At 47.1% G+C, this 15,714-nt stretch overlaps 1 protein-coding gene across 5 annotated transcripts in view; it reads right to left on the reverse strand.

Moving 5' to 3' along the window:
• The window catches only part of LOC147726593 (interleukin-6 receptor subunit beta-like), a 527,141-nt gene that overhangs the window by 235,259 nt on the left and 276,168 nt on the right, over positions 1–15,714 (reverse strand). For all 5 annotated transcript variants that reach the window (XM_086960647.1, XM_086960643.1, XM_086960648.1 and 2 more), the window contains 2 exons: positions 9,477–9,690; positions 8,466–8,648 (listed from right to left, as the gene is read on the reverse strand). In XM_086960647.1, coding sequence (XP_086816773.1) covers positions 8,466–8,648; positions 9,477–9,690 — 397 coding nt within the window. The remainder of the gene's footprint in view (positions 1–8,465; positions 8,649–9,476; positions 9,691–15,714) is intronic.

A 15,714-nucleotide genomic window follows, 5' to 3' on the forward strand; every position in this document is an offset into this window, starting at 1 on the left:
ATGAGAATGTGGGATGCATTATCGCTGCCCCTGGGTTGACATTTTGCAGAAGATCGAGGTGAGGTTGTTTTCCCAGACAGGTATTGCTGACATTCCACATGTTGGAGGAAGGAGACCGAGACAGTGAAGTGGGGAGAGAGGAGACAATGCTCCCGTAGAAATCAGAGTAGGCCTTTGGCTAAGAGAAGTTGCTGAGTGCTACCTTTTGATAGATGGTGGGGTGGGGCTTGAGCAGGATTGCAGTCACTGCATTTTGTAGGGAGAAAGGTTCGTTAGAAGAGGCCAGCCTTTTATCTTTCGACGGCTCACTTTCCAATGTGGACGATGAGAGGCAGGTGCAAAAACACAAATGCTGTGTCAGGAGAGTAACCTATGAGGGACACTTGAAAGGCGAAACACCCTACACCAGTCCAAACGTTCAGACAGTGGATCCACATCTCTCAAATGTTTTGACTGTATAAAAGTAGGACGCCCTAGACCTAGGACTCACTCGCTGTCCCATTTCTAAATTCTCTATAACCATGGAAGGGAGTGCTCCACATGGTACTTAGGGGACTACTGTGCAAGCAACCAGAGTTGGTATCGGCCTGACAGCCAGCTTTCCAAAGATGAGGGAACATCACTTGTGTCTATCCCTTGCTGCAATAGCTAATCACCTATCCTAAAGCAATCCAGTCAGCCGGCTGAAGCGTGAGCTTGGCATACTAGTTCTACAGCAGCAGCAGAGGATTATGGAGATTGATCTGTGCGCCCTGTAATCGGCAGGCTCAAGACTCTCCTGCAATTCCTGGCAGGAACTGTAAAGACAATGCTTAACCTGAACTGCAGGGCCTGAAGTTATCGACTGAGGGGTGATCTGAGCCACAGTTCAAGAATTGTCTGTGGAATGACCTGAGCCACTGCAAACTAAATAATTTCCTGAGGCACTGCACAACGAGTAATCGGCTGTGGCCAGACTGAGCTCTGACGTCCCAACCACCCGGTCAGTAAGGTCCACCTGGCATCTCACCTGCTGCGAAGAACCTCGCCTACAAGTGGCCATAACTATGTGGACATACAAAGCCCAGATGGGGTTGCACCACCCACGCCTGCTGGGACCCAGCACCCCCCTGAGACACCTTTGATAAGCAGAGTAGCCACATACGCGACTGTGGAGAATCCCCAAAAAGGAAGACCGGTTTGCACTCAGCCCAGACGCAGCAGGGGAGCAGCCAAGCCAACAGGAAGCAGGGTGACCACTGAGAATGGGCCTGATCTACAGACTCGTAAATGGAATGTGTGACCAACAGATTAACAAACTATGTGCTATCTTAGATGTGCTGGAGATGAAATTGTACCTGAACCAATTCTTACTACATTGTGCCCAAAGGAGGGAGAATATACAAGAGCCAGGGAGGGCCAGAGAAGGGAGAGGCGCCAATGGACTCTAGCGCCAAGACACTACACTGCATTGTATACAAGTCAAGTCAAGTCAAAAAGGCTTTATTTCGATAAAAATGATCATAAAAGCTTCATAATAAAAAATACACAAGTTCATTGGAAAAAAGTACAACAAGTTAATTACATTAGGATTTGAAAACCTTGCTTTTCCATTAAAAGAAGCATTTCATAAAAGTTTAGGTTAAAAAGAAGATTAAACTTTTTCTTTTAGCCTTTTGCTCCTAATGCGCCAGGCCCACGATAGGAATTTTGAAAGAGTACAAACATAGAGTGAACGCGAGTCTGACAAAATACGGAGTGCCTCAACATGGTACCTAGTCCCCAACATACGACACAAATTCTTAAGCCATTTTCTTCTTGGTTTGGTATACTCTTGACACTCAAACATAAAGTGTGCCACTGACTCCTGTTTGTGTGGGCACGCAGGGCAGAGATCTGTGGTCAGAGTTGGCTGATTCCACCGACATGTAAAAGAATGCAGAGGTAATGTTCCAGTTCTAAATTTAAAGTATAAGGACCTATCAAATGGTTTCTCAATAATGTCTAAATAGAGTTCCCGAATTGGTAAGTCCTTAAAACTCAAAAAGTCCTCTGTCAATCTGCCCAATGTGTGATCAGTGCTCCTTTTATTCAGAATCCAACTCCAATACAAGTTCTTAAGTACTGCCTTTGGCGGAGATGATTTGTTAGTCCAGGCTTCGCTTATGCCCAGGTCGCACAAAAGGGATTTCATTTCTTTTAGCCATTTAATTTTATGCCATCCTGGCAAAGACATTATTTCAGAAAGTCCTTTCGCATAGCTCGCGGGCTCCGGGACTCGCCACAACCGGGCCCATAGAAGTAGAGGTCTGAACCTTGCTAGGTCTTCAATAGGTCGACAACCTAGGTCAAGCATTAGTGGAGTTGTGGGAGTGCCTTGTGGGAGTGACATGATTGCCCTGCAGAACTTCCTTTCAGAGCTTGCCAGTTCGTTGATTTTGCTTGAACCCCATAATTCTGCCCCATACAGAGCAGAGCTAGCTCCCTTTGCTACATATATGTCAATGACAGGAGCTATGGGTCTTATGGCACAAGAGCGTTGTTCCTTCAGAAGGGCCCCAGTTACCCTCTTGTGGGCTAACAACATTTTGTCTAAGTGAGGGGCCCACTGCAGGTTGTGTGACAGGCGGATTCCTAAGTAATCAAATACGTCTACCCTCCCCAGAGGTACGCCATTCAGCTTAGGAGGGCGTACAGGTTTTTTGGGGGGATTCATTACAAGGTATTTTGTTTTGTCGGTATTGATTACCAGGCCCCGCTCCACACAAAAGGTCTGGAAGTTGTTGAGGAGTTTTTGGAGACCCATTGGGGATTTAGACAGGAGGAGCGTATCATCAGCAAAGAGAAGAGTAGGGATACGCGCCCCCGCCAGGGATGGTTCATCTGAAGGGTCTTTAAGCAGGTGCTCAACCACTCCGTTGATGTACAAAGAGAAAAGAGTGGGAGCCAGAACACATCCCTGGCGAACTCCTCTCTCTACTGGAATGCTGTTAGTTTTTTCTCCCCCTGAACCCCATCTAATCTGGGCAAAGCTGTTGTCATGGAGCCTTACAAGTAGTGATAAAATATAATTTGGTATCCCCATATCACTAAGGACTTCCAGAGGGTCTCCCTAGGTACAAGGTCAAAGGCAGTCTTTAAATCGATAAATGCGAAATAAAGACTGCCTTTGCCTATGACCACCATCTTCCAGTACACTAGCCTCAGTCTAAAGGCTTGTTCTATTGTGCCAGTGCCTGTTCTAAACCCTGCCTGGAAGTCGGAGAGGACATTGTTTTCATTGATCCAATCCAGTATTCTGGTCAATAATACCTTACCGACTACCTTTTGGCTTATATCTAACAGACTAATAGGCCTGTAATTGGACGGGTCATCCCTGGCGCCTTTTTTAAAAATTGGGACGACCTCCGCCCCTTTCCAGGATGTAGGGACTGGGGCGCCCCTACAGATGGCAATCAGTAGACTGTGGATAAATTTCCCCCATGTCGTGATGTCAGAGCGCAGCAAATCCCCAGGGATGCCATCAGGCCCCGGTGCCTTTTGGGGCATGATGGTACTAATGGCATATTCAACCTCTTTTATAGAGAAGTCTAGATCTATTGGGTCTGCTTCCCAGTCCTTTTGTATCGTAATTGAAACCACTTCCCGTACCTGATCTTTCTTGGATGTATCTAGGGTATTATGATCAGACTGGTGAGTGTATAGCTTGGAGAAGTGGTTAACCCACTCTTGGCTAGTAATGTTGCATGTTATGAGGTCACTATCTGGTCTGTTTCTTGTTCTAATGATATCGCAGAAACACCTTGAATCTTTCCTTGCACTAGCCTCTTTCAAAGTGCACCAGAAGCCCTCATCCCACTCCTTTTTAGCTATTGCCAGTGTACGTCTGTACCTTTTCCGAGCTTCTTGTATCTGGGATTGTATTTTGCCTTTAACACTTTCAATTAGGAGGGATTTAGCATGTCGGCATGCAGGAGTGTACCAATCATGCTTACCCATAGGCAGCTGTGATGCCATGTTTCTTTTCACACACCCCTTTTTCAAGAATATTTCACCTATGGACCTAAGGTGTCTTCAAAGATTGGTGTCATCCCATCTATTGCTAAGACTCCGTTGGTGGTATCTAGTTCGGATTGTGAGGACACAAGTAGTTCTCTTATATTTTTAAGTTTGGCCTCATCAGTGGAAATTTGGTTCCATTTTAGACGTTTCCCACAAGTGGATACAGAAATTTTGTGGGCATGGTTGGCAGGTTTCTCAATTGATTTGTTAGGCCAGGGATTTAATAAAGAGAGAGAGAGCGGATTGTGATTGCTTTCCGCAGTAGACAGGACTACCATGTCCTTGGCTAGTCCCCATAGCATAACATCTATCAAAATGTAATCGATCCTGGAAGTATGATTGGCTCTGTTATATGTGGCGGCACCCATGGGGTCAGATGGTGTTCGGCCGTTCACAGCTCTTAAGCCAAACTCCACTGTCAGAGCATTTAGTTGGATCGCACTATGCGACCATCTTTTGATCGGGGGAATATTTAGGAGCGGGATGCCCCTTCTAGTGTCGTCCTCACACAGGTCCAAAATATCATCAGAGGAAAGTGGCTCATAAGTACAGTTAAAATCACCTGCAACTATAATTTTGGCACCCTCGGTTTTTTCTCTTAATTCCACTTCAAGGGTGGTTACGATGGGGGACATAGACCCATATTTGGTACCTCTGACGTAAATGTTATACAGGTCCAATGTGAACCCCTGCGAGGACCATTTAAAGAGAGTCCTAGAATGTCTGGGCTATTAATCTGCTTGATTTTTATACGACAATTAAGAGAGATGCTAATCCAGGTAAGCGGGCCACCTGAAGGGCGTTCCTTCCCATTTGTATGTCTCTCTGCAGGCACCAAATATGTTACATAGCCCACTCTATGGAGTGGTTCTAAGCTCCAGGTCTCCTGGGACAGGCAGATCTTGTGCGCCTCCACTAGAGTTCCATTCAGGCGATGCCAGTTTGCGGTGGATACCCGCTAAATTCCAGCTAAGGATTGTTAATGCTCCCTTTGGGTCGTGACCATTGCTCTTTTCAGGATCCAAAACTTTATGTAAGGGCATAGTCGCTGATATTGGTGTTAACGCAGCGTGACTAGCCATTCATGCAGGGATGGGGCTGGGACTAGAGTTCATAGTTTCCACTAGAATATTCCCTTCCTCATTTAGACACAAGTCTAATGGTGAAGTATTGATTTCCTCAATATCGAGTCAATCCACCTCATCCAGTGCGCAAAACCTGTTCCAGTGTGAGTATTGTGATAGGAATGGGTCAAAATTAGGGGTACCTTGCCAGGAGGATTGTCTTTGCAGAAATCTTTGCTGGGGAACTTGCTGGTATGCCCTGTTCGTAGGAATTCTATTTCTTGGGATTTGCCTTGGGTGCATTAACGGATAAAAATATGAAAGAAGTAGGGGATGAATCTGTGTGTTAGAGGCACATGTTGGTGTACTACAAAAGTAATCAACCGCAGCCATGTCTCTAAAATTGATGGTTATGATATCCCCTGCTATTGTTTTAATGTTTCTTCCTATCCATTCCCCTCGTCTAACCGCTAGTATTTCTCCAGAAATGTTGGGTGGTAAGGGTCTATTTAACTGCAACCATTGTACGCATTTGTTCTTTAATTCAATTTGAGTTTCCCTTTTTCCCTCCTTCAACGGTGGTACTCCTGTTAGCACGACCACAAAGGGTAGGGCTTCAGGGGGGAGATTAATTGTCCTGAAGCGTATCAATCTCGTCTTCTCTACTTGATTTTTTGACTGGGCAATATCTTTATTTGTTCCCTCTACACGGTGTTGTTCAGTTTTGTTTGCCAAAGATGGAACCCTACCCAGTCCATGCCCTTACTTTGGTGAAACCTGTGTGTTGGTAGTAGGTGCACTAGGCTTCAAGGATGCGGGAACTTTCTTCCCAGGCAAAGTATTACTTTGGATTGTATCCTTTGATGTGACTAAGGGTTGTTTAGCTATAGTGACCTTAACATTCGAAGTGTTGTTAATAGTACCCCCTTTTGACCCCACCTTAGATGGTGTACTATCCTTTGCAGATTACCTAATGGGGCCCATCCCTTTGTTGTTTATTAGGGACGTCAGCCTGTCAATTTTTGACATGAGTGGTTTAATGTGGGCAATAATAGTATCTTCGAGGTCTGCCTTAAGATCAGCTACCATGTTTGCTACCCAGCAAGGTATTCCTGGTGTAAGATTAGGGATTGGGGCAGCAAGATTATGGTTTTGCGTGGTACTCTGGCCCTTTTTCTTCTTCTTAAGTACCAGGGGATCACTATTCTTTTTTAACTCTAGATTACTTGGAGTTGACTTTCCTCCGCCCCGAGGGTTACTCAGATTACTCTGGGGGGGTTCAGTGACCCTTAGTGACTCAGTTGGAGCTTGAGCACACGGAAGATCAGCAAAGGAGGAAGTCACACCAAGACTAAGATCTAAATTAACCGTGGGGTCTATAGTGGTAACCAGGGGGTCTGTGGCTACATCTTGCAAATCATGTAAAAATATTGTAGGTGGTAGCGACATCCTTCTTTCTGCGTTAGCTATAGCAGTTGACACCACCCCTATAGTCTGTTGCAACATTTTATCGATTGCAGTGAGTGTAGGAAACGGTTGAGGGGCAACCGCATTCTGCTTAGTGCTTGACCTTAAAGTAGGCATCCTGCTCGGTTTGGCAGTCTTTCTCATATCGCACGGGGGAGGGGGAGGTAGTGCCTATGGGTTAGTAACTTGGGCAAATAAAATTAGCAGGGGACCGCACACACACAGGAAAATGGATAGAGTCAAGGTTTCCAGTAGTATCTGGATGTAGTAAATACCTTCGTCGATGGTATACAGCAGTAAGGGGGGTGGCCCAGCCCGGCCTCTTCTGGCCTTGGAGGGCCGTAGAGGGCCCGCCCTGTGCCCGGGCTTCGCCCCGGGCGTCCCGCGTGCGTCCCGCGACGCTGAGGGCTCTATGCCTTTGTAGCCCCTCCTGGCGCTCGTCTCGCGTCAGGGCTACGCGCCGCCGCAAGGATGCCGTGATTCGTAGTCCCGGAGCGGCGGCGCGGTTGGTGAGAGTGGTGTGGGATTCCTGCAGCGCTCCTGCGCTCGTCCTTGGTCAGGAAGCCTCGTGGTGGACTCAAGTCGTAATGCCTCCGCTGGTCCTGGTGCAAACAAACGTCTCCCCCGCTCCACCGAGGGCTCGATGCCTTTGTAGCCCCTCCTGGTGCTCGTCTCGCGTCAGGGCTACGCGCCGCCGCAAAGGTCGCCGGGATTCGTAGTCCCGGAGCGGCGGCGCGGTTGGTGAGAGTGGTGTGGGATTCCTGCAGCGCTCCTGCGCTCGTCCTTGGTCAGGAAGCCTCGTGGTGGGCTCATGTCGTAATGCCTCCGCTGGTCCTGGTGCAAACAAACGTCTCCTTGCATTGTATACATATCTGGGTTCCATATTTAGTACTAGTGTGCAATAAAGACCTTCATTTTCTTTATTAATTGAAAGTCTAGTTACGAATTGGACAATCCTTTATAACACAGTTGTGTGCTGAGCTCAAGATCAACCACACTACCTGAGGAGCCTTCATTGGCAGTCAAGAGCTGAAGGTGTTGTACTTGGCCCAGTTTGAAGAACCATAGAGGATGAACTTTGGGCATGAGAGGTAAACTACCTCAATCACCCAGATTGAGGCCCCGAAGAAGTTGCTTGCCACTTGTCCCCCAAACGGAGTCTAACACTTGGTTCCCAGTTCGAGGGTTTGTGGTATTGGGGCCCCACAACACCAGACATCAAGGGTCCATATAGATACTGATGTTTGGAGAAAGAAGGGTCATTTATGAGAGCCTTGCCTTTTACCTTTCTTATGCTAAATCTTCAGTGTGACTGATGACAGCCAGGTGCAGAAACACAAAGGCTGTGTCTGGAGAGTAGCCTGGTAAGGGGACCTGAAAGGAGACCCACCCCATACCAATTGTAAAACTTCAGACAGCAGATCCATATCTTCTGCTTGCTTTGATTACATAAAAGTAGGACTCACTTGTCCCATTTCCAAATTCTCTATAACCAATTTAGGGAGTGTGCTTCAGAGTACTTAGGGGACTACTGTGCGATCAGATAATGTGTTTGCCTGGCAGCCAGCTTCCCAGAGGAAAGCCTTGATTGACCTACCTGAGACTTCCCATACAAGACTTTTCACACTAACAGAATGGGGGAAAATGTTTGTGCCCTGGATCTTGGTAGAACTTCAAGCCCCAAGCTATTTACTGCTAGCTAAGCTTATCAATATGAATCAATAAATGACTTAGTTCTACACATAATGTAAAATGCATTATTACAAATGGGAAGGAGCTTGGTTTCTTTCTAACAGTGGAGAAAACGCACAGTTGGCAGGGAAGCACTTTTTTTAATTCCCAACTCAAACTTCTGTTGAATTCAAAACAATCCCTTAAAAATTTTAAAATTACCCCTTAAAAAAGCTCCTTGTGAAGTACTTGGTTCTCTTTGCCACTGCAAGGTACAGGGAATTTTGTCTGACTTTATACACCACTCAATCACATACGCCTTCACAGATGCATTGGGTGCAGTCCACTCCACCCAAAGCTGTTTGTCCTTGGGAAATGCTCGAATATTCTTTACAGGTCGAAGACCTACAAAAGACAATGGGCACAATTAGCAGGGTACCCTGGGAATGGTACAAGTCACAGAATTAACAAAAAGGCATTTTGTCAGCTGAATATTCATTCCTCATGATCACAAAGTTTTGCTTTTCAAATTGGTCTCCGGTATTCAAATAGGTATCAGTGGTGAGCAGAGTGTATTAATAGATGAGATTTCACCTTGTTTAGTGAGAACAAAAAACCTGCCAAGAACAGTGGAGCCATTTTATGTTGTTATCCCTCACAGTACAATTACAGTACAAATTATTTGGTCCCCATTCATCTCTCATTGAGCCAGGCCCTGTGACATAACGCAAAATGATTGGACCACCCTGCAGAATATGATAAGGGGCCCTGAACTCACAGAAATTAATTGGTATTGGGCTGAATGAGGGCTCCCTAAAGGGGTGAGGGTCCTCCCCGAAGTGTTGAGGGCCCACCTGCGCCACAGGGGCCTGTGTTACACCACTGACCAGGTCCAAGTCCTGCTTTCTATCCCAATAAATATAGCAATTATAATACTGCTCTGAAGCATTCAATTGTCTGGGGTGTCTACTTCTGGGGCTCCTGTTGAGGTACTTGGGCTGTAAACACGTATTAGGAAAGGATTCTGACTTTGTGTCTGCGACCATATACATTTTTTAAATTATGTATTCATACAAACTTCTCATTCACATTAATTAATTAGCTAACATTTCTATCTTCAAATCCTGATGCGATTTAATTGTCAGACAATCTGAATACAGTTGATCGGTTTGTAAAAATAAAGGTTAAATGTACAAGGTTCAAATAAAGTAAGACACTCCCCAGGATACGCACCTCTAGAGTTGCTTGCACTGATATGCAAGACAGACTTTGGAGATTCACCAGCACTATTGTAGGCAGTCAGGTTTATATCGTAGGCATCGTTTGAGAGCATAAGATCAAGATTTGTACTAGTTGTATTGTGTATCTCCATGGAACGTGTTATTCGTCTTGTGACTATTATTCTGTACCCCAACACTGCACCATTGGCATCAGCGCGCTCCAGTTCCTGAAACAAAAATGTATTTCACATTGCTTTGAAAATTATTTAAGCTTAGTTAATAACTCAGGATTTCCGGCAGAAGGCATTCTATATGGTTACTTAACAGTGTCGACTATAGAGAGTAACTTTCATAGTTTGATTTTTATGTCCTTAAATTCCCTTAAACGTCCTTGGTTGACATGTCAATACAGTAAACACTTTTATAGCCTTTGCACCCTAAACATACAACACGTGTCTAAGCCCTGATGATTCTGCTCACATGCAGCTAGAGGTATTTCATTTTGTTCTCTACTAATGTGAAGGTATGTACTTAGATAATGAAAGCTGTTCACCACTGATATTTCCAACATACTGATAAATTAATTTCTTCACTGCTGTGCATCAATAGATGCTGCATAGACTGAGATTCCAACGCATGTAAGGTTTCATCACAGCAGCTTCTTGCCAATAAAAGAGCACAGTAAGGCAGAAAGATTAGCAGACATGCCGAGGAGCATGGGAAAGTACTGACGAAAACAAATCATTGTAAGAAGCTGGCTCTGTATATACTATACCAAAGTGAGGCCGGTGGAACCCCAAAGGTAGGCAGAAGTAAAAGTAGATAGCACCTTACTCTCTATTTGTGGTAGTGTGGGCGAGCAGTAAGGCTGTATCAGAGGGTAGCATTAAGCATTTGTAGTTCAAACCATTTGGTTTTGTATAAAAATATTCTTTTAGTTATTTTATTTCCTAGAACCAAGCAAGCCTGGCACAGGTAAGTGATAAGTACTTTGCAGTAATAATACAGTTTGTAAACAGTTCGTATTGCAGTGGTATATATACTTTTGGTTTGATTGCGTAGAACTACTAGTAATGCAATGCTTTGAAATATTGTACATATACTTTGTATTGGCTTTTTAGTAGAATGTCAAGTAGATTACTTTACAGATTACTTTTCTTACACAGTGCAGTATACCTGGATACTGCACTGGGACATTTCCTGAAAACAGGTAAGTAAAAGCGTTTTGGTTATTTTTTTTTTACAGTTTCAGAAACTTTTATAGATTTTCCAACTCCACACTTCACTTTTCACAGAAAAACAGTCAATGTTATCCTATAGAGGAAAATAGGATTATCGGTTGAAAGGTAAGTATCCGGTTGTGGGAGTTGGTATTCTGGGTGTAGGCTCAAGGGTACCCCAGGGTCAAGCATGCACCCTTGTTACACCTTCAGCGCACTAGGGCGGCCGAGTGCTGAGGCCCAATTTGATTCAATGGGGGAGAGGGGCCTCCGGTTGGTGGCTGCTTACGAGCAGGCCACAAGTTTGTGGGAGCAAAGCTCCTGGACTTAAGCTCAGGGCAAATGGGGGTTCAAACCAGCACAAAAGGTGCCCCCTCAGCAGCACTGGGACGGACAGGTGCAGAGTGCTGTTTTGGCATTATGCGCCCTGAGGCTTTCAATGGGGAGTCTCCGGTTTGCAAACACACTGCAGGCTCGGGGACGAAGGTCTGCTGGGTGCGACCACCACTTGTGGAAGTAAGTTGGGGTGCTGCGGGTTGGTTAGACACCGTCGGTTGGGCCACCGAAGGCCGTGGGGAGTGGGTGCAGGGGTGACTTTTACGATTGGATCTTCTTACCAGCTCCTGGTCGTGGTTGGGGAGGATCTTCGGATTAGAGGCTGCAGGCGTCGGTTTGAGGCAGGTCAGGGATCACTGGATCTCGGGTCTGGATCTCCGGGGAGACCTCCTTGTGGTGTTGGGCCACTCCAACTCGGGCCGTGGGCGTCGGGTGCAGAGTAGTGCAGACTGGCGGATCTTGACAGAGCTGGAGTCTGTGGGTGAACAAATCAGGTGTTCACGGGAGACAGAGTCTTTTCTTTCGAAGGCAGGGCATGTCCTGGGGGTTCTGAAGGCTGCTGGACACACCGGAGTGTCGCTTCTGCGGGTTCGAGGTAGGGACAGGCCGGGGAGTGCTAGGGCCAAGTCAGTGGGTATCCTCCTCTCCTTAGCTTCGGCACGGCTGTTTGGTCCTTATTCTTCTTTTCATCTCGTAGTTTCTTGTCTGAGGAAGCACGGTTCAGAGGTGCCCATAAAATACTAGATTTAAGGGCTTTACAGGTAGGTAAAAGGTTGGGACCAATGGGTTCCTTCCTTGGGGTGGGTACACCCCTATTATGCGACCCTCCATTGGAAGGTGGGCATAATCCTCACCCTAGTTGGCTGTTCCCGCAACTGCAAGATGGAGGGGACTGAGAGTTGTGCTTCACACCTCCCCCGTATCTCCCCCCCCCCCCCCCCACCCCACCGGAGGGGTTCCTCGCCTGGTTTTCCCACCTAAAGTGAGGGTCAGACCAGTGGTGACCATTTGTTATTAGCAGCAAAAAGCTTGGGGGAAGCTCAAAAGGTGGCAAGCCTTTGAAGCTTCCCCTTTGTGGACCCTTTCCATCCAGGGGGAGGAGGCTTGGCACCTCGTCCCAGGATGTGCGTTGTTTCAGAACCCAGAGAGCAGCAGGGTCTCAACCCAGAGGTCCAGAAACAAGTCTGGTGGGGGCAGCTGAAAGCAGCCACTCAGCGTGGACACTAGTGGTAGGTCGTTTTTCAGGGGGCATCTCTAAGATGCCCTCTGTGTGCATTTTTCATTAAATCCCGCACTGGCATCAATGTGGGTTTAATGTGCTGAGAAGTTTGCGACCAAACTTCTCAGTTTTCAGTGCAGCCATTATGGTACTGTGGATTTCGTAATGACAAAATCCCAGTACCATATACTGTTAAAGGCAGCACTGCAGGTACAACGTCTAAGAATTGACGTAGACACTGTAGGGATACAGGGCTCATGCACCTGTACCCTCACCACTGGTATAGTGCACCCAACTAGAGGGTTGACAGATCTATGCCAGGGTAGTGGGCTGTAGGCATGGCACACAGGGCTGTGTGCCAGGTCGACTCTTCACTGTGTTCTCCACCAAAACACGCCACCTGCAAAGGCAGTGTGTGAGTTTAAAAGTACAGGGACTCTAAGGGTGGCACAATAAGTGCTGCAGCCCATAGACGCCTTTTCTGGTCACAGTGCCCTGGGTACCTGTGGCACCATTTACAAGGGACCGACCTGTTGCCAGAGAGTGTCAATTAGGTTTGGTCTCCAATGCAGTTTTAGGGAAAGATCATAGGCCCAGGGTACCTGATTGGCAGGATCCATCAGCAATTCAGCAAAAAGTGAGGACAACCATGCATACTAGATATTCAGTTCCCTCATTATCAAGTAAAGCACATTTGAAGGCACTGGAAAGAAAAAAGGGATACACAATGCAGGATTTTTACTAACTTGAAATAGGGACATAATTTACACCATGACACTCCAGTATTGATATAATTTAAAATATTTCTTCTTTTCAAAGAATAGAATGACAAATGATTTGTAATTTAAAAACAACAACTTTTTATTGGTATTTTCTGTATTTACGTACAGTACAGCAGTAATGATGGCATTGTTATACACAAGAAAAAAAAATCTCTCACGTAGCCTCAGAGTCTATGATGGGTCTAAGGGACAAGTGGTGGGGTAGTGTCAGCACCCATAAGAGCCAGTCTTTGTTGTATGCTGAGATGTTAGGCGTGCTCTCCCTGCTAGCACGTCATAGGGGTGATTGTATGCCAGCAGTAATAAAAACTTAAACAAACCTGGGGTATAGAACTGAGGTGCACTGTGTCTTTTTATTGCTACTGTTTGGGGGTAGTCGCCTGATTGATGCTTTGTGACAGGGTGGCTACTTAGGCATGCACAGGTGGGAGAAGAAGGGTTGGGGGGGGGGGGGGAGAGCCAGAGATCACCCCAATGAAGAAGTAGTTACGGTCCGCTCACGGCTGTCCGTTGAGACGCGCCGGGTGACCCAGCTCTCTGCAAGTCATCCCAGGCTGCCATAGGGGCCACGAGAGCTCCCCGGGAACCGGTAGGTTGGGACTCCGGCGTCGTCCGTGTTTCTTATGTGAAGGAGTCGAGTAATAATAATAATAATAATCATAATAATAATAGGGAAGCTTATAAAGCGCCTGGTTACGCACACCGGCGTGTCCCTGCGCTGTGGTGAATGCCAGCTGCAAGTCCCCAACTCTGCTCCATGCGCCTTACTATTGAAGAAACAGATGAGCTTTGAGCTTTCCTCTGAACCTGGCCTCCGATGGCTCCAAGCGGAGCTCAAGCGGGAGCTTATTCCAGCTCCTCGCTGCAAGGAGCCGGAAGGATCTACCCCCCATCCGGGCCTTTTGGATTTTAGGGATCCCTACCAGGCCAGTTCCGGTCGATCTAAGAGACCGTACAGGCCTGTACGGTGTAATAAGGCTCTGTAAAGGCATGGGTGCTTTGCCCCTAATAATACGATGACACGTACATAGGGCCTTAAACACGATTCTTTTCCTGAAAGCAGCCAGTGAAGAGTTTCCAAGGCGGCCTTCGAGGCCACTCTTCTAGGAAGCCTCAGGACCAACCGGGCTGCAGCATTTTGCAGCACCTGCAGACGATCTAGGCTCCTCACCGTAGCCCCTAAATACAGAAGGTTGCCATAGTCTAGCCGCGAGGTAACAAGGGCGTGCACCAGGGTCCGTCTAGCATCAGTTGGAAGGAGGTCCAGGATTTTCCGTAGACCTTTCAGGACACCAAAGCACACCCCAGCCACATGACTCATCTGCGGTGCAAACGTAAGGTCCGAATCAATCCACACGCCCATGTTCTTAGCCTGCTGGCACGGCATGGGAACCGGACATAGACAGGAAGGCCACCACGCTGAGGACCACACAGACGCCCCCCCACCACGAGCACCTCTGTCTTGCTACCATTCAACTTCAGGCAGTTGATAAAAATCCAGGAGGCAAGCTCCTGCATGCAGGCTCTAAAGTTGGGTGCCGCCAGAACGGGTGCCCGTGACAGTGAGATGACCAGCTGCGTGTCATCGGCATACGACACGATTTGCTTACCGTAGCCCTCAACTATGTTTGCCACAGGGGAGACATAGAGATTAATTAGAGTTGGACTCAGGGCCGAGCCCTGAGGGACACCCTGATCCAAATTGATCAATCTAGAGTAGTGATCGCCCTGTCTAACCTGGAATCCTCGATTAGTCAGGAATGACTGAATCCACTTCAGCGCCACACCTGAGACCCCGCCCTTATTCAGACACTGCAGCAGGGTGACATGCGCCTCAGTGTCAAAGGCTGCGCTCAGGTCTAAGAGGATAAGGGCCATGGTCTGTCCCTCATCCACCCCCTGTCTGATGGTCTCCACAGCCATCAACAGCACTGACTCTGTTGAGTGCCGTGATCTAAACCCAAACTGAGTTGACGGCCTTCTCTGCCACCTTGGCCATATAAGGTAGCAGCGATATGGGGCGGAGGTTGTCCAACTTCTCCAAACTGATATTGGGGTTTTTCTGGAGTGGGAGTACCACCGCCTGTTTCCATCCTTCAGGGACCGTATGTGTCATGAATGAAATGTCTAGAAGGTGACTGATATAAGGCTCAAGAATATCAAGACTTTCTATGAGTCGTTTCGGTGAGGCGGGATCCCTAGGAGACCCTGATTTTGTAGAGCTACAGATCCGCCGCATTGCCTCGGGAGGGTGGAGGGGGAGAGGAGGGGGGAGGTGGGGGGAGGTAGTAAAGTTCTCCAACCTATGAACTCCCCCAGCCTCCCACTTGCTCTCCACGAACTCTGACCCAATTTTTTTCTCTCCCGAAAAGGAGGAATAAATCGTGGCCACTTTCTCAGAGAAAAAGCCAGCAATACGATTGCAGGTTTCCTCGGAACTTTCCCTGGGCATAGCAGATGATTTAAATGAGGAAATTTCCCTGTAGATCTTAAATTGTTCCTTCGTGGAACTTTCTGCGTCGCCAATTCTCCCTGCATAGTATGTGGCCTTGGCCTTTCTGATTAGCCCATGGTAGGCCCTCCGCTTAACTTTATATTCCAGCTTGGCCTGGTTGAGAAAGGCCTCTCAACCCTCCACTGCCTCTCAAGGTGCTTGCACTCTGCCTGTGCTCGGTGTAGATCATCATTATACCA

This window comes from Lissotriton vulgaris, chromosome 3_1, assembly GCF_964263255.1.
Source record: "Lissotriton vulgaris chromosome 3_1, aLisVul1.2, whole genome shotgun sequence".
NCBI lineage: Eukaryota > Metazoa > Chordata > Amphibia > Caudata > Salamandridae > Lissotriton > Lissotriton vulgaris.